Genomic DNA, 19,690 nt, shown 5'->3' on the forward strand with positions numbered 1-19,690 from the left:
CCAGGAAAGAAGATTTACATTCTGTGTGGTCTCTGAACCAAGAGCCCCCGCCAGAACTAACTGAATTTTTCTTTTCCAGACAATTCAAGTTCGAAAATGTCAGTTTATCAGAAGGTAACACGAAGGCAACTGCCCTGAGCCCCAGATAAAATATCTCCATCATTATTCCTGGTTATTTCGACAAGAAGCACTTTCCCTCTCTCCCATCGCGATTCTCTTACCTCATCTGAAGGAACACCTCATAAACACTCCGCAGAGGGGAAACAATCACACAAAAAAAAGCTTGGTTAGCCAGGGTACTTCTGATTTAGCAGGGGATTCAGGAACAAGACTCTGACGCACTTAACCAACGGGATAGCGGCTGGCACTATGGGTGGAAGACGGGAGAGAGACTAATCTGGGTGTCCAATACACAACATTAAAACTCTGCAATCCTAAACATTTTCATTGTCAGGAAATCCATTTCAAACCAAGCTCTGGTGTCTGGCTTATTATGTTAGCTGCTGCTCAGCATATATTATTGCAGGTGTTATATATAACCCCAGCAGGAAAACTGTAATCACAGCAAGGTAAATGAGTTAGGCTGGAGGGCTTGCTTAGCAGTGTGTGGCACTGCGCGGTCTTACACAGAAATACCCTCAGCAGTCAGCTTCATCTTCCAGGTTGCTTTGAGAATACTCTGGCTTAATGAGAAGTGAATTCCACAGACCTCTCATACAAACTATCTGACTTCTGTGGAAGAGGAGAGTTTCTCAAAGATTAACAAAAATAAATCATAATTTACCGTATTGTCTTTTACCAAACATCTTCAAAAAAATCTTACACAACTACTGGTGGATCCTACCATAGTATCTCCCACTCACTTCCACCAGTTGCAGCATGTTCTCTGATTCTCTACACAAATATCAGACAGAGGCTGTGAGGCATAAGAAAACAGGGCAACTGTTATATTCCTCCTGGTACAGTATGGTTACCAAAATACTACAGCAGACTCATTGCTTGAAGTGAAATCCAGAAAGTCTTCTGCCTTAGGCATTACCTCAGGAATCACGCTGCTTATACTCAAAATACTTAATTCCGCAAAGGAAGAAAAAAGTGTAAAATGATAGTCATATGTAGAGAATATTTACTACAAAAGATTAAATAAATCTTTAGCGTATTAACTCCAGCAGTTTACCAAAAAATCTACCAGGCATGTAGGCAAAATACATTCAAGGAACTCGTCTAGTTGCCTATTAAGTAAGATAGGAACATTCTCCTCAGTGATTCAGAACCAGCAATTCTGATGCTTACTCAACTTTTATTTCCCTTTGCAAGAAAAGGGAACTTCTCCTGAGAAAGAGTAATTTCCCTTACTGTATGCACAGTATTTGTAGCAACTCCAGGCTTTGGGTCGGGTGCTGAAATCTGTAAGTCAGGTCAGAGGTTAAAAATGACTGTGAGGTTCCTGTAAAACATCACAACAAGCAATACCTTCACCACAGCTGGTGGCATTGCCTTGTTTGTTGAACAAACCTATTAAGTGCACTACTAAGTTTTTACGTATGTTTTTAAAGTCGCTGACTCATTCGGTGCTCGCACTGTAGCCATGGCAGCACAGAGCTAGCTGGGTCTGTACTCATGTGGTTTGCTTGGGCTGACCTCCATGTTGCTCCACATTAGCAGCAACTGATATTAGCTTACACAGTTAATTGGAAACTGGCTTGGATGCATCAACACGAGCTGGAGCTGCTTACAGAAGAGGCATGCACATTCTCAATGCTTGTGACTACGACCTGAGCATGCAATAAATTGCTAAACATGCTAGTGCTTCAGGCCTAGAAAATTCTGTAAAAAAATCTAACTTGAACACAGTGAACAAGGTGCAACTCCCACGACTTGATAGTAATTTATAGCTGGATAGCGTTCAAATGAATTTAAGAAAAAGCAGCTATATAAAGTAATCTGGGAGAAAAAGCATTCAATAAGAAACATATTGAATTCTCTATTATACAAAAGCAAACAGAACAAAAGCATCCCTGTTAAGAGAAGAACATGATACAGTACTAAAATATATTTAATGGTAAAATACACATCACGCTGGAAAGTCAAAGCACAAAAACTTTACATGGTAAGACACTGCAGTTGGGTTTAATATAGACTACCCAACTGATTGCTTTAAGATTTATCTTTTTGTAAGGAATCTCAGCCTTTCCACACACAATTAAACAATAACGTACATTTTTCATCAACTATACCACATTCTATAATAGCAAACACCACTAGCTATGCGTATCTGCTAACTACGCATCAAAAAGCTATTTTAAACAATCACTTATAAAACATTATATGCATCTTCTACATACACTACACAGACTGCTAAACATTTAGCAACACTAGATATTCAGGATGCAAATAACCATACTAGGCCATTCGATATGTACATACAGTCATTACAATTATATATTACCACCTCATAAAGCACAAACAGAATCCTCATCCTGGCTTTGATCAGCACTGGATCAAACATAGAAGTCTTCATTGCTCAAAGCATCCTTTCAATCCAGTGAATGGTGGCAGTCTGTAAAGATTTGATTTATAACTGATTTTGAACAATTCTAAACTGAATGAAAGGCTGATGCCAGTGACTCACTGTAAATGCAGTGACATCCCTTCAGTGGTATCAAACCAGCTGCTGACAGAAGAAAAATGATGCTACTGTTCCTTGGAAATTAACTGGAACTGTGAGACATTGCAGAAGGATTTTACAAAACTGAGCACAGTGCTTTGTAACAAAATATGTGGACAACAGAAATTATAATCAGTACGTGATGAACAGAGCAGACTCTTGACAATATTTGCATTTCTTACAGTAATCTGCAAAATTCTAATTGCATTACTGTCAGTGACAAGACATGCTGTAGCAGTATATAAGCAAACACAACACATTCACCTCAAAAAATATATTTTGATTTAAAGTTTGCCTTCTTCTCTGTGTATTTTTCTTTTTTTTTTTTCTTGTTGTGTTTTGGTTTGGGTAGGGGAAGGTATTTGGTTGGTTGGGTTTTGTTTGTTTGTCTGTTTTTTAACTCATTTGACCTTTCTCAGCTCTTACCATAATAATTCCTCAGAAGACTCCAGATCCTATCTAATTCACTCTCAAGAACCTGTTTCACAGCTCTGATCATTCTCTCCTCTTCAGTGAGAGCAACTGCCACACAGAGTGCAATCAGCTATCTGGCATACGTACATATGTGTGTATGTGTACATATACATGTACATCCATATTCATTCCAAAGCTTACATCCTTTTTTTTTTTTTTTTTTCCCCCTCTGTTCTTTATCCAACCAACAACTCTGTTGCTCTTGATGCTTCTGTTCTTGCCTTCTACGGCACAAATTATTTACCCATATTTTTCTGACTGACTGCCAGGTATCAGAGAAATGGCTTCACTACTGCAGTCTCCCCTGCTCAGCATGCATTCCTTACTAACAACAACTCAGGATAAGCAGGAGTTTGAGTTATCAGGTAAAGCACCAGAGCACTCCATGGGAACACCACAACTCCAAAATGCTGATAGGCCATGATGAATTTGACCAGACTTGAGTATAAATGGGATCGCGGAGTAAGAGCAGAGCCAGCACAGGTCAGAGAAATAAATTAAGATCTGGAGAATCAACCAAAAATCATAATAGAAATATAGGAAGAAAAGCTCCAAAAGACACTTTGTTTGTACTATCATAGGCTCTCAGAGAACTAAACAAGAACTGCTCTATAAAAAGAAAATAAAAGATGGAGCAAAAGAATGAAATAATGCAACAGCGCTGACTAGAACAATGGAAAGGGATTTAGGCACTTTTTTTTCTTAAATAGACACAGTGGCAAAATGAAGCATTAATAACAGTGGGACAGTCATGTCTGTTTAAGAGGGAGCATCTTCCCAACAGTGAGGCAACATGAAGGAAAGTGCAAAGATCTCTCCCTGAAAACTTAGCAACTTAGCAAACTTAGCATGATGATGAAGGCTGACAACATGGTGTAACAGAAAGTAGAACTGGTGTATTGATAATTACATCAATATGAGGCAAGTAAGGAGGCAGCAGAAAGAACTGAGGTAAGCAGCTCGTATTTGATGCAATGCAGGAAGAGAAACCCAAGTAGAAATCAAAAAAGTCAAAGCAGCTGGTTTGGAAAAAGAATCTTCACAACTACATTCCAAATGCAAATATGTGGTTTGTAGGTATCTCTGGGCATGAATCTGCGAGAATCTGGCACAGATCATTATGTTCTAGATTTATCACATTCTAAAAGCCAAGTCTGAAGATGCCACTGATGTAAGCACATCCACAGTGATCAAGAATATCATGGAGGAAAATCTCATCCAAGTGATAAACTGGATAGGGAGTATCTTTAGTAAGAAGTCACACACACATAACAGTTCCTAAGTAACAGTGGTGGGTTGACCTTGGCTGGCTGATAGGCACCCTCGCAGCCGCTATCTCACTCCCACTCCTCAACAGGATGGGGGGAGAAAACGAGACGACAAAGCTCATGGGTCAAGGCCATGACAGGGAGATTGCTTACCCATTGCCATCACAGGCAAAACAAACTCAACCTGGGGAAAATTAAAATGATTTATTGCCAATTAGAGTAAGATAGCAAGAAACAAAGAAAAAACTAAAAGCACCTTCTCCCCACCCCTACTTCTTCCAAGGCGTAACTTCACTCCTTCATTCCCCACTCTTCTACCTCCCTCCTTACCCGGCACCAAGCAATGCAGGGATGATGGGGAGTGGGTATTGAGGTCACTCCATCACAGCTCCTCTCTGTTGCTCCTTCCTCACTACATATTTCCCCTACATAGCATGGGTCCCTCCCACAGGATATACTCATTTGTGAACTGATCCAACAAGGGTATTTCCCACAGGCTGCAGTTCTTCAATAACTGCTCCAGCATGGGTCATCTCCATGGGATACAGTCCTTCAGGAACAGACTGAACCAGCTTGGGCCCCCCGCAGGCCAGAGTTCTTGCCAGACAACCTGCTCCAGCATGGGCTCCTCTCCGTGGGCCGCAGCCTCCTCCAGGCCACATCCACCTGCTCCACCGGGGGCTCCTCCACGGGCTGCAGCGTGGAGATCTGCTCCATGTGGGACCCATGGGCTGCAGGGGGACAGCCTGCTCCACCAGGGGCCTCTCCGCAGGCCGCAGGGGAACTGCTGCTGCGTGCCTGGAGCACCTCACACCCCCCCTTCCTCTCCTCTGACTTCGGTATCTGCAGAGTTGCTTCTCTCACAGCTGCTGTGCAGTATTTTTTACCCTTTCTTTGGTATATTTTCCCATAGGCTCCCCACTCGTGGCTGATGATTTCAGCTGTGCCTTGCCTGCACTGGGTCCCTTTTGGAGCTGCCTGTGTTCAACACAGGGGCTGTCCCTGGTTTCTTCTCACAGAGGCTATCCCTGAAGACATCCCCTGCTACCAAAACCTCGCCATGTAGACACAGTGATCTACTGGTTTGGTTTGGCATATTTTTTCTGAAGGTACCTTTACTATAGTACAGCCAGAGAGTCTACAGTTATGTATTATTGTAAATGTGTGTTATATACATGCATTAACATCAAAGTACCTGCTTTAACTGCTCAACAGGACAAGGTGAGATGGCATTAATAATAAGTGCTTTTGTATTGTATTTTTGAACGATATTATAAACACATATTCTTGGAACAGACAGAAAAGGAGAAAGAGGTTGAGAAAAGTCAACAGCCACACTTGCTACAGTAGTTACTCCAGCTGACTCACGAGACCCTTTAAACTGAATAACAGTGGATTAACCAGTCTCATTCAATCCGTACAAACATATATACGTCATTCCTTTTTTGGCTCTGTTTAATGCATTTTCAGATTCGTACCGCTCACTAAAGGTCACACTTATATTTATCAAGAAAATTAGAGTGCTATTGCTCTACCTACTCTAGTAACAATAGCCTCATATTTTTCTACTATAGTAACAGTCTAGCAAGGATTAAAGCTCAATATACTGAGCACTTTTTTATTTAATGATACATTATTTTTTATATAACTCAACAATTTTCACCTAAAGCTATACCTCACAAATAACTATTAATATTCAATAAAATAGAAATATACGTGTCCATTAATATGTGCACATAGGTGCACATATACTATATGACACTTTTGTCCCACTGAAATAACATATAAAGCCAAAATATTTACCCAACTGAACTACAGCTACTCTCTGAACAGTCTCACGTGGATTAAAATATATCAAATGTCATAACTAGCGTACTTCTCCCCTCACTGCCACCAAATTATACAAAATATTATATATTGATATCAACTCACTGATGCATATTCCCTGAAATTAGGAATGTTACGTGCATTAATTTTTTCAACTGACAAGGGACTGCTGAACTGAGAGTACTTGTTTCAGTCTAGTATTACAACACTGTTGCATAAAGTATTTTGTTTTCAAGCCAAGAATTCTCCAGAAAACAGTAATCTAACATGTTCTATTCATTATTATCTGAAGTTATTTTTTCTAAAATATGTAGCTCAGAAAATGCTGACAAGCTACTTGAAATCATTTTTTAAGTGTATCACGTAACTCTCTGGCTAAGGTTAACTGAAAACTAATTAAAATCATTAAGACGATGATTTGAACAAGAACAGGAAAAAAATGCCTGAACGAAATGAAGAGAGAAATTAGATACCACTTGGCTGAATTGTGCCCTTAGACCCACTGCTTCTCATTTGCAAAAAAAAAAAAAAAAAAAAAAAAAACATTTCTTTCCTTCTCAAAGACATTTTTGACCTTTTAAGGCACCAATATCAACAACCCTCCTCAGACTAACGCGTTCATCTTCTGACCCAAGACCCCCAAAGCATATTTCAGTTCCTTTATGGGCAGAAATAAAACTCCCTAAACTCTAAATATAGTTTACTTCCAAATTTAATATCTTTCTACTTGATCACCAGAACGTTATTTTAGTTTTCTGATAAAAACGCAGGAAGACAAATACAAGCCATGTGACATCTGATAAATAAAATTACATAGATATCATTTTCCTTCCACAAAAATACCAGTCCCTACTTTGTCTGGACTCTTGCCCTGGAGAAAAAAAAAAAAAAAAAAGAAAAAGAAAATCTTAAAGTCTTTGATCATCTCAGAAAAGCACATAGAGTTGAACCTCCTCCATCTGCCAAGAAGACTAAGCAACATATACTGACAACCTCTTCCGCAAAATCCAAGTGGGGAAAGTAACGAGTGAATGAAAATTGGAACAGAAAGAGAATTTCCAGTGGTGTGATTGAGAAAAAGAATGTATAGCTTGTACTGCAAGCCAAGATGACTGATAAGCCATGTGTATGAACTCCAGCTTGAGAGACAATAATAAGCACTGAAATAGTCCAGAAAAAAATTAGCAGTCTGTGCCAAGTCCACTGGACAAGAGCCCACTTCAGAAGGAATCTGCAAAATCCTTCTTTATCTGTGATGATGAACTCAGTCTAGCATGATGACCAAGTGCAGGCAAACCGAACATTTCTCTTCAAGTGGAGTCTCACCTTTGCTTGAGAGAACTTGGACATGATGTTGTCCACAACACAGGGCAATGGTGAAAAATCTACAATGAAGACTGCTAAGAGGATTTTTAAAAGTGAATTCTATCTAAGGCTCATTAGTGCATATCATAGATTAGTGTATGTATTAGTGTACTAGGGATGCGTGCACGTGTTCAGGTTTTGTTTATACAGTCACTCCTAAAGTTTTACATTGTTTTTCTCCTAATTCACTTTCTCAAAAATATGGGAGGAACATTTTCTTGGGAAATACAACTATTAAAGGGATTTTATGTAAACCCCAAACTACATTACAGGTGCTTTAAAGAACTAATTGAAACATACTAATGAAACACTAACACATCCATCACATCCATCTGCAAGGTTTTTAAGCATTCTGGGTGTATTTATACAAAATTATAAGGCTAATGGAGAAGTCCCATGATGCTATGATCAGATTTTAGGAAGTGGTCTTTTTGTTTTGGCTATTTTTGGGTGACAATAGTCACAGGAGGCCTAGCCTTTAAAAGCAAAGGAAGATTCTGAGCTGGGCTAGATGCAATCAGGCCCCAGGAGATATCCTGGAGATCAGCCCTAGTACACGGGGGGAACTCTTAATATATCCAGCTAAAATCTGAAAAAAAAAAGAATAATTGATAAATTTTACACTGAGTATTTTTAAAACTGTGGTCAGATTTTTGTGTATTTATGTGATTGAAGTGATAAAGGAAAGTGTATTACCAGAATACCAGAAGTTTATAGTTCAGCAGAACGCAAGGGCTGTTGCTGTGGAATTAGGTTCACCTATATGCAGTACACAAAGTGCATCAAGTAATAGCATCACTACTATCTTTAAAACAGAACATGCACAATATTTCGAGACACTTTGTTCTGGGATATCTATCCTCTCTTTTTTCTCTCACTCCTTTTTCACTCTCCATTTCTTTTCAGAGCAGAGTTTGCTGAGTATCTCTTCCAATAAAAATGCCTTAGGTCATCTTTGTCTTCTCTCTCACTTCAGGTCTTCCTGTTATATAGTCCTGTCTGCCTGGTTGTAGTACTGCTTCATCTTCATTTTCACAGCATCATTTTGTATTCTTTCTGCCTTCCCTGATGACGCCAGGCTTCTCTTTCTACTTTCTAACCTTTATGCTAGAAACCGCACAGCAAAAGAAAACCTTTGCATTGCAGAATATCCCTCATAAAATTCACTCTGAAGACTTAGGTATTGCAATTAAACACATTTTGGCAAAGTAACATTCTAATAATAATACTATCAAGAAATGCTGAGTAAATGCATAAGCTAATATCAAAGAGAGAAAAAAAAAGTAAAATAAAAGACCAACCAGATGGCATCCATTGATCTGAGGAGGGCTTTATCAGCGTGTTCACCTGATCCCAGTTAAGATCATCATCATCCGACTGACTATAGCCACAGGAGCTAAACGGCTCATCAAAAGTACAGCATCCTGTGAAACAAACACATAGATAAAAATTTAACAAGGCATGCAGATAACAGATTATGAATCTCATCCTAACAAATTCAACAGAATTCAATACAGGTTGTGTAATTTTTTTAATATCCTTTAATAAAAACAATCATATATTTATTAACCATCACTTTCTGAGAGGGTATAAAACCTTTTGCCATGAAAAAAAAAATCTCAAGGGTGAAAGACTAAACTTAGAACTGTGAAGAAATTTTCTCCCAAGATACAAACATCAGGTATCAAAGCCAAACCAGCAAAATAAAAAGCAATCAAACTCAGAACATTAGAAGACGGAATGATTAGCATTCTTCAGGAAAAACAAACTATCGCATGTCTGAGAATCTACATTTTAGAAGAAAAACCTAAGTAGAGAGACATCAGCTCCCATTCCTTTATGTTGGTTTTCAAGGAAGGGAAGGCTCCCAGGTGTATCGCGTTGTGCTGCAAACAGGAGCCACTCCGGGCTCTTGTGGGATTAGCAGCACCTTGGGGACAATGCAGCACATCCATCTCAAAACACCAATCTATGCACAGACTCAAACTCTGAAAGAAAACAGCATTATTTCCTCATTTCCCCATTCTCTTCTAAGTAATTTAGAAAAGAATAACACGTTATAAGAGCTCACATTATCCCAGACTAGGGCAAGGATGAATCTAATCTCAAGAATTTAGAGCACTGGAATCTAACGTTACCCACAAGAACACAGAGAAACTTTGCTTTTTTCCTTTGGTACACATGGAAACTTGCCCAGCTTTCCCGAATTTTTCTCCCCTAGCTGCAGAATAACACAGGGTTACAATACCCTGTTTTCTGTGTATTCTTTGATGTTTCACTCCAGTGAAGAATGACATCTTTCCTATCCAGGAAAACAAATATAACCCTAGTCATGGATCTTTCAGCCCATATTAAAGTAAATACTGCAGCTGTTCAAACAAAACTAAACTTCAGGGTTATTCATCATCTTGCTATCTGTCCATACAAACAGCAGGCTTAGTCTTGCCAAGTCTTATTAAAATAGGAAACAGACAAAATCTAGCTTTAAAAAAGACTTTGCAAACCAAAAGTTTCCTAGAGCATAAACGGCATTGGAGGGTACCTGATCAGGAAAGCTCGATAATGTAAACCAAAATATCATTTTACCTGACAACCTTCACCTAACTGAAGCCCAGCCTTCCTAACAGACACTCCTCGACTACATTTGACATTTATGACAAGCACTCAGCACGCATATAATCTTTAATGGGAATTAATTTTATAAACGTATCCCATTTGCCCTGTCAGCCTGGATACAGGTCATCCTATACCGTGCTCTGTTCTCAAACGTCTTTCTATAGCAAGTCTTCATTAGCTTGAGGTATGTCAGGGAAATTAGCACCTCTGGCTACTGCCTTTCCGTACTCGTGCAGGTGCATGGGTTTCAATTAGTGAGCCCACTGGGAATGGAAAACCCGGGAAGGAACTTGCAGCTCTACACTCTGACACTTCACCTCAACGGTAAGAACAGACAGAAATTGTCTCTCTCCTGATATGAAACCAATTCAGAAATAAAATAGGTATGTTTATAGTACATCGAGTGACATCTGGAACATTTCCAGGGGGAAGGGTTAGACTTTTGGGCAGCCATTCGCACAGTTGTTCTCATGCCTGCATAAATTGTACTTGATACAGTTAAAATGTGCCACAGGGTAAGTTTCAGACATAAAGGCAAAATTTAAGTTTTCGCAGACAGACTTGTGTTTTTTATAAAACAAAAACAATCAAACCACAGGTGAAGAAAAAGGTAGTTTCCTTGCAAAGGTTTTGCAAATGATACTATGCCATAAATAAATACCAAGTTATACAGAGCACAACATAGTCAAGCTTTGCAAAAAAACATATACCTTAATTTAATCAAGCATAGATTTGGGTTCACAGTTCAAACACAGGGCTGGTGAATTTACATAAAAGCTCCCTTATTTCATTACATCACACTAAGAAGCCATAAAAAAGTGTAATGTATTTTCTTGGTCAAACCCAAAATCTGAGCCAAGTGCTGCAAAATGTGCAATAGTGGAAAAAAGGGAAGGGTTTGTGATCCCATATGGTTATTAAAGGCTTCTCCCCCCTCGCTAGTTACGCAGATGTCAAAACCACGGATAAATAGAACTACGGATGATGGGAAAATGCTACTTGTCTGGATATTTGTCTATCAACACAAAGTGTTTCTCATCACTTGTTTTTCTTCCCTTCTCCTGTGAGTTTATAGCTCAATCACTGTCAGGATTTCTTTTTTTTTTTTTTCTTTTTTTTTTTCGTCTTTGCCATTTACATCCTTCAAACATTTGTGAATTTACTACCTTAGAGCTCCCTTAAAACAGGTATCTAATCTTCACATCTGCTCCAGGAAGAGTTTTGGAGGAACTTTTGAACTCTTCCTTCTGTTCCTAGGCCACTTGCACCCACGACTACCAACCGAACTATAACAACAAGAATTACCACCGGTAATCAAAATGGATTGATCAACGTACATACAATCTGGATGCCAAGCCAAGGAGAAGATGAATACTAATGAAGGCTTTGCACAGTCATGACTTTTTGGAAAGTGTTTTGTAGATTAAGTTAGTATACATGGTTAGGTATAGTGTTGGAAGTACCTATAGATAAGTTTATAGACTAAACTAAAAGCAACACAGAAAATCTACCTGGAACAACAACAACAAAGCTTAGCCAGTTTAGCCAGGCAACAACAGAGTAATCACCAAGTTAAAATAGCTGATGTCTCTTCCTGAAGGTGCTGACTCTCACTTTTACTCCCTTACAAATGAAACTAATTTGTTTCCAAATCAGCCAAAGCATTTGCACACCCTACGTTTGCATCTGCTTGTGCCCTCCTGCTTTCTTCTGTAGTGCTTTGCCTATTTGCTAGTCACCGTGCTCTTATTGCACAAGGCTTCAAATTCATAAAACATTAACCACATAGGGACAGTAAAATCTGAAGAATTATCAAAGGTTTTTAATGTCCCCCATGGTTTGCACTGCTTTGAAACACAAGCTACTGCCAAAAGAGGCGATTGTTGTTAATTAGTTAGAATACTTTGGAAAATCTTTTTTTTTTTTTTTGCTAATTATTAGAATTTATTTTACCAATCAAAATACATATTGTCTGCTATACCATTTAATCAAGCTAAGCAATTTCCCTGCACGTTACACTGTCATTACACTTTGGATAACAAAACTGTATTTTAAAGGATGATTTTTAGACTGACTGAAATATTTACAACTAACCCAGGAGATATGTAGCCTGTGAAGATCCTTTTGGCTTATTCTCTGTTTTATAGGTATTTTTGATTCCTAGGAGGAACTGAACTGATGAATGTACATAATGCAACACAACCTATTACAACCTACTGTTCTTTCAAATGCAATCATCCTTTAACTATCACTGAAGCCAGTTCAACCTAACTACACCAAAATCCAAACGTAGTCATTTTTGTATGTTTCTATTTTTATAGGGTTAAATTACTTTATATCTTGAAAACTTGATGAGCTTCAACCAGGAAAATAATTTAAGATGAAAACAGCTAATTAAATGGTATAAAGAACATACAATATTTTTCCTAATGTGAATCAAGTTTAATTCAAAGTACTCTGTGTGTTACAAAGTATAAATAAGGTATGTGTTATGAAGCATTCTTAAAGAATTTGGATTAAGTGACAAAAACTAATATAGAAAAAAGTTCAAGTTATTCTGGACACTTCTTTATTTCTGTTGGTCTTACGTACTGCAAAGATGACAGATGAATTTGAAGTTTCTATGAAAAATTTGCTGCCAAATGTAGAAGTGCTGAAACTTGTAATGTTTATTAGTATAAGTGCTACTAGCATATGCCTACTAAGCCAGACACGACTGTTTTTAGATTGCCATAAAAAAAAAGGGCAAGAAAGCTATGGCTTCTGGTCTGCTGGAGTACCATGAATTCTGTTGTATAATAGGTGACCTCAGAAGTTGAGTTTACTAAATCATTTTATTTGTATTCTACTTCATCTCATTTTATAAGCATTACAAATTCCGTTGCTTCTGTGTTTTAATACTGGCAATGTGTTTAGGTCGATATACTCTAAGTACAACGCCGCTATTCTCTGAAGCTGAATTAAAGGTTTTGAAATCTGATTAGAGAGCTGGGTGTCTCAAACACATGCAGTATCCAGGGATTCTGACTGAGAAGTGAAGGATTAATCTCCTGTTAGGCGATTAATCTCCTACACAGCAATGGATCTTCTCTTCCTGTGCATGACGAGCAGAGCTGGTGCCACACCGGTGAATTGGCCACCCCTCAGCCTGCAGCATCACCTCCTGTCCTGGTGAACACCCGCGCACCCAACGGCAAGCGACCAAGCGCTACCTGGGTAACACACCAAGGCAGACCAACAGGCAAAGAACTGAAAAATGTGACAAAACACAGCCAATAAGCATGACTAAACTGTGAATGCGTCAGCTTTCAGCCCCAAGACATTTGGTTCGGGTATACCTGCTTAGGTATCACAGAATCACGGGATGGTTGAGGTTGGAAGGGACCCTTGGAGATCATCTGGTCCAATGCCCCTGCCAAGCAGGGACACCTAGCGAACGTTGCACAAGAAAATGATGGTGATGCTGCCTCATGTTTCCTTTTGCATTTTTGGAGTTGCAGATTTTGGGGCAACCATGGCATTCAGGCATGTTATCACATCTTGACAGTTAAAGCTGTTGGGAGAAGAGCAGGAGTAGGAGCAGAAGGACCCGGGCCCCTAAATGTCGAACCATCAAACCAGAGGGAAAAAAACAGCTCCTTCGGAGGTGGACGAGAAATCCTGAAGTGGAAAATGAAGTGTCAGTCTAAATTATAGACTGGCTAACACAGAAAGCAAGGGTAGGAATCGGGACAATTTTTCACATAAGAAACTGAAAATCCTATCTATAAACCTGTACAACAGGCCTCATCTGCTGCATTAATTTTGTCAAAGATAGGGTGAAGACAAAAATTGTCCAACACAAAACTGTTCACCTCTGTGAAATCAATAAATGGTTGAGCCCGTAAAGCTCCAAGTAAAATAACTACAGCTACGCAAACAGCAGCTTTTAAGAAGTTATTAAAAACTGGATAAAACGACCTGCCTGCGATCTGCTTTGTGGGTTGATCCTCACAAAAGAAAAAAAAAAAAAGGCTCTACCTGTCCTTTCAACAGTTATAGCATTACACATTAAAAGGACTTTCCAGACACGCTAGCTCAGAGATATCTAGCAGCACCAACCCGTCTTTGCATGCCCCTAGCATGCACACAGGGCTGCCACATATCTGCAGTGCCACAGAGCCACAGGAGTATCCTGGACAGGCTCTGCCAGGCAGCTTTCCACTGCGGAAACAATCCCTTTTAAAACGGAACATTTACGTCCTCTCGAAGCACACTGAGCTTTGGCCTGATACTAAAGGCAAGCGTTTGGAGCTGTAAAACAATGCTGCTATCCAATTACTGGCCAGGGAGTTGGAAAAAACGTGTATGTGTAGGGGGAAGGGGGGAGAACCAGAAGAAGCATATTTTACAATTTAAAGAGCTTTTCTAATTGTGGCTGTGCTGAGAATGGGTTTTGGAAAAGGCAGAGGAAAAAAATCTCATGAGCTAGAGCAAAGATGATGAGGTAAAAGGATGTATTTTGCAACTAAGAAAGACCAGGTATTAACTCTGGGCATAAGGGAGAATAACAGATGGAAAATGATTCTAAATTGTGCTAAGATACGTGCAAAAGGTGGCTGAAGAATTTTTGAGACATCCTGAATTCATGGACCCAATTTCCACAGTATTGCAGGTAATGACAGGATACAGGAAAAAAAAAAAGTTTCAGATAAACACTTAAAGTTGCTATTTTATGAGACTTCAAGAACTTGACGTAAGTTCATAAAACATTTACAATTGTTCTCTCTCTTCTCCCTCCACTTACCTGACAGCAACTGAATCAACACAAACATCTCCAAAACGATTTCAGTTTTGGTGAAACAGGTTACTGCAGCAAAGTTGCATTTTAAGGAAGACATCTGTCAGTTCTAACTTCCCCTGGAAACCCGCCCAAGTTTAGCCAAATTAAACATTTTCTACAGAAGTACACTTGCCTAACAGATATTGAGAATTCAAAACAGGGACTCCCAGACTCTTTATGGAAAAGCCCTGAAACGCAGAACAATTTCCTCTCAAAATGCACGTTTAAACTCATTTTACATACCAAGACATAGGAACAGACACCACTCACTAAGGATAAAGGACAAAATATTGAATATAATGCTCCTAAAATAATTACCACCTATCTCATGCAAGCAAAGAATATCGATATGATTGTGCTGTTTTTATGTCAATGAATATTTATGAGGCCCATGGGAAAATGGGTGCAAATTACCATTTAGTGAGCAAACTTATTTCTGGCATTTTTTTTAATGTCAGGATATTTATTTTTCCAATATTATTGATAGCTTTTCTTAATGTATGCTATGGCTTATGTTGGTAAGTGCACGTGCATGCTCCCATACATGAACTATATCCCTGCTGCAGCTGTCAAGAATTAGAAAATGTCTACCAAAATAAATTATCAAACAATCAATCTGATAAAGAAAGAATAGTATTGTTTAGAAATATATTTAGAAAACCTTTGTTCAAAAGGTATTATTAAAACAAGTATGTTTGCAAAAGTCATTTGGATTTTATGCTTTATTAATAAGGATGGATGTTATTCTGAGCATTAGAACTACTAGCTGCTCTTCTAGTCCAAGCCATGTTAATACTAAAAGAGATATTCCTTGTACAAAGGAACTGCGGCAGCTGTGGATAAATCAATTACTTATTTTAATTTTTATGTTTTAATTCCCTTTTATATAGACTATTTTATAGCTTTTTGATTATTAATCTAATGTTTAAATCAAGCTCCTGATCAGAAAATCCACTTTATACGTGTAAGAAATATCACTATGACAAATTCTAAGAAAGATACCTCATAAAAAAAAGATTCCACAGAATATTAAATAAGTACTTTGAAATAGCTTTTCAAGAACAATTAGAAGTTCAGTTTGTAACATATATACTTAAGCCACAAATACGTGTAGCTTATTAAAATGAGCAAACTGGGCACACTGGTTTCAAAAGGGAGATGGGTCATGTACATGTGCTTTGGAAACCTGCAGAAATTCTGGACTGTGGTCAAAGCCACTACCAAGATGAATAAATAAAAGGCAGACTTCCCATATGTTTTGCATGCTGTTTATTACAAATACATGACTAAATTATGCTACAAAACATAGAAGTCACTTGTATAACCTCCCTGAAATGTTTCAGCTTAAACCTTTGACCTACAAGTAACTGAAAAAAGAAACCTTTTCTCATACTTTAAATAGAATTAAAAATTCAAAAGATACTGTGGTGCTGGAAAAAGCTTCCTGAGAAAAACAAAAATGCAACTGAACTTTCAAATAGTTTATACCATTGTATTCACTTAATTTATTTTATTGCTACCTTCTAGGATTGCACAAGGCCTCATATTTATGAAACGTGTGAAAGCATTCAGTCATCTAGGTTGTCAAAGCAAGGAGATGCTCTGCAGGAGAGAGGTCTGGCAGTGCTATTTTTTCCCCAATTACTTAGAATGGAGAAGAGCAAGGCCATACTGGGAGGGTGGGAAACAGAAGTACATACTGCAGTAATATATGCAGAAGGTAACACTGTCTTCTGACAAGTTAACATGCTGTACCTCTTAATGGATTGTAAATTACATCTCTGTTTTGAAAAACCACAGTAAAACACATGACGCAACGTAAAGCAGTTGTACCGATCTGTTGAAGATGGGCAAACTTCAACAATAGGAAATAAAGTTTTTTGCTTTCAGTAGCTCCATATTAATTGTGCTTTGGTAACTGGTTACCTGAAGAACTGCTTACCTCACTTAAGCACAGCTTTGTACACCATTACAATGCAGCACGGTAGAGCTGCCCATGAAGGCTTTGCCCATGAGAGGGGAAGAGGAAGGGAGGGGGAAGGCACTTGGGAAACAAAACCAAACTGTACAAAGCAGGAAACAATACAAAACTGCACAGGTGAGATTCAAGAAAGAAACATACATACTGGAAAATCTGAGATGAAATAAAATGCAACTTAAAAGGAAGGAAGGAACAGGGTGGGAATATTCAGTCTTTCTGGTTTTTATGTTTTGTTTTTTTTCCTTGTTCCCAGCTGGGAGCTGGGAGGAAGGGATTGAAATGCAGGCCTCGCATCCAAGACCCATCATCGTAAAGGGTCTCCTCACCCCTACGCTTCACCTTAATGGAAACACAGCATAACCTAAGTAACATACAATCATCAAGACTGATTATGAGACCACACCAGACCATTCCCTAATATCCGTTCAGGAAACGCTGTGCTAGATTTTCAGCCTGTGAGGCAGACAGGCCTTTCCAGGCCTCTTCCACCCAAGAGCTGTGGGCAATGAGCCTGACCTAGGCCGGCCCCACCACCATCGGCCATTCCATGCACACAGCCAGCAAGATCCTGATCCCAGCACACCCTGATTTCCACTAAGGTACTTTTTAATAATTTTGAAAAATAGCACTGTTTTTCTCATGGAATTACTAAAATCCAACATCGTGGTTCTTGATTAGACATTAATATACAATTCAATTATTCCCCCAAAAGTTTTTCTCCAACTACCAGGTGATAACGTTGTAATGGATGTGCTTAGAGGAAGGCAAGAACAAGCAACATGGTAAGCAGCCACTGTTCTTTTGTCTGTGGATTTGTCAAAAGACACAGTTGTTTTCACACACAAATCAGCTTTCAGCTAATTTTCATGCCATGAAACTACAAGAAAAAGGAAAGTTGCTAACTACTGTAACTGTACCCATGAACAGCACAGTGTGCCAGCTTACCTCAGGGCAAGCAGCGAGTAAACTAAGCTCTCATTTTAAAGCTCAGTATTATTGTTTTTCTAAGATCAATAAATACAGATGTGCAAAGTGGCTCAGAGTCTTGGAATAAGTAAAAGTTCAGCTCTAAATTGAGGGGTCTAAAGCAAACTTTAAGATACCACTAGATAGCTAGCGCACCGCAGATTACCCTTGAAGTGAAACCCAAGATTTCTTCTCCAGCTTCCCGAACTTTTCAGAAGGTTAATATTGGCTCTGAGTTTACCAGCCAGTAGGACTGAAGACAATCTATTTTATCAAATTCAGTTTTGATAGCTGAGAGATTAACTATCATTTCATCCAACCATCAGGACATTCTGAGCTGAGCAAGTTTTTTGGTTGTATTTTTTTCCTGTTGTCAAAAAAAACCACTATACTATGGTATTTATCTCTATATAAAGGCATTTCATTGAGAAAGCTGACAGACAGCATTCTCCTCATCTGCCAGTTGAGCTTTTAAAATGTATTTTCACCTTTTAACTCTTCAAGCTAAAAAACCACAAGTGTACTTGAAGCTCAATCACCCTCCCTGGTGCTGCTTATTTTTAATGAGCCTCTTGTCTTTATGTCTCCCAGAAGACAGCCTCCACAGAGCAATCTCAGGTGATGTGAAACCAATGCTTGATGCTTCTCCAAAGCACTGTCTTTTTGAGCCTGAAATCTTCCCACTAAACCCATATGGGACTGATGGGCCATTTCAGTCAAACCCAATTTCACTTCTTTATCACAAGCCCCTGCTTAAAAACTCTACTGTGGTTTGCTTGTACACACAATCTGTTTCAAGCTTTGAACTTTAAAAAGGATTTAAGCAGTCAATCTCAATATCATTATAAATCCAACGTGCATTACTTTGCCATTGATTGTGAGAAAATAAAAGTTTGAAGCTTGATTTCATGGGTAATCTTTCCATTTGCTTGATGAGTTCTGCAGTTGTAACAGAACACTTAATGCATCCTGTTAGATAACAGCGTATTAAGCTTGGATGAGAAATCCAGACCATTTACAACACACTTCCAGTTTTAAGTAAAGAACAAAGGCAGCATTAGCCCTGCTGGTCTCAGAGGCTCCTGATTTATAATGCAGTCAAAAAGACCCCAAACAGGATGCATTTCTGTATAAGGGGTTCTACAACCTTAAAATACTTTCATAAAACTAATAATGCATACTTTATATTTCCTCTGCTTCAGATATCAAAAGTCCAAATTTGGACAGAATATGCTGAAGTTTATATTCTACCTCATAAATAGACAGGACAGATGCAAACAGACAGGATACCTTGGTATGCATTCCATTGGTTATTATATTACAAATGGTACTTTTCCTTAAAAATACAGTGAAAGAGTTTATCACCTAATGAAAAGAGCTGTTTATATTCTCATTTTTAATGTGCGTACTGAGACATTTGAGAACAAATGTCACAGAATGATTTTATACATAGAACTAAAACCGTGAAGCCCACACAGCCCCTGCCCTGCCTGCCAATCAAAGCATTGCCCTCTCCTTTTCACCTTATTTTTTTTATCTAGAGGTTTTCTGTTGTACTTTTCCTCATTTTATCTGGGGGCTTCCCTTCAGGTGAGAAAGGCTATTGCTCATTTTGTTTTTCTTTTCAAAGCCACTGTGTATGCTTTTTTACCTTGCAGTGCCTATGAACGGCTACAGCTGCATCCCAAACCATTTAGTTCTAT

General features: G+C 38.6%; 1 protein-coding gene across 13 annotated transcripts in view; it reads right to left on the reverse strand.

Annotated features, from left to right (window-relative positions):
* PTPRM (protein tyrosine phosphatase receptor type M) overlaps positions 1 to 19,690 on the reverse strand; it is a 484,682-nt gene that overhangs the window by 362,646 nt on the left and 102,346 nt on the right. For all 13 annotated transcript variants that reach the window (XM_040550056.1, XM_040550055.1, XM_040550065.1 and 10 more), the window contains exon 2: positions 8,904 to 9,026. In XM_040550056.1, the coding sequence (XP_040405990.1) occupies positions 8,904 to 9,026 (123 nt within the window). The remainder of the gene's footprint in view (positions 1 to 8,903; positions 9,027 to 19,690) is intronic.

Source organism: Cygnus olor, chromosome 2, assembly GCF_009769625.2.
Source record: "Cygnus olor isolate bCygOlo1 chromosome 2, bCygOlo1.pri.v2, whole genome shotgun sequence".
Taxonomy (NCBI): Eukaryota; Metazoa; Chordata; class Aves; order Anseriformes; family Anatidae; genus Cygnus; species Cygnus olor.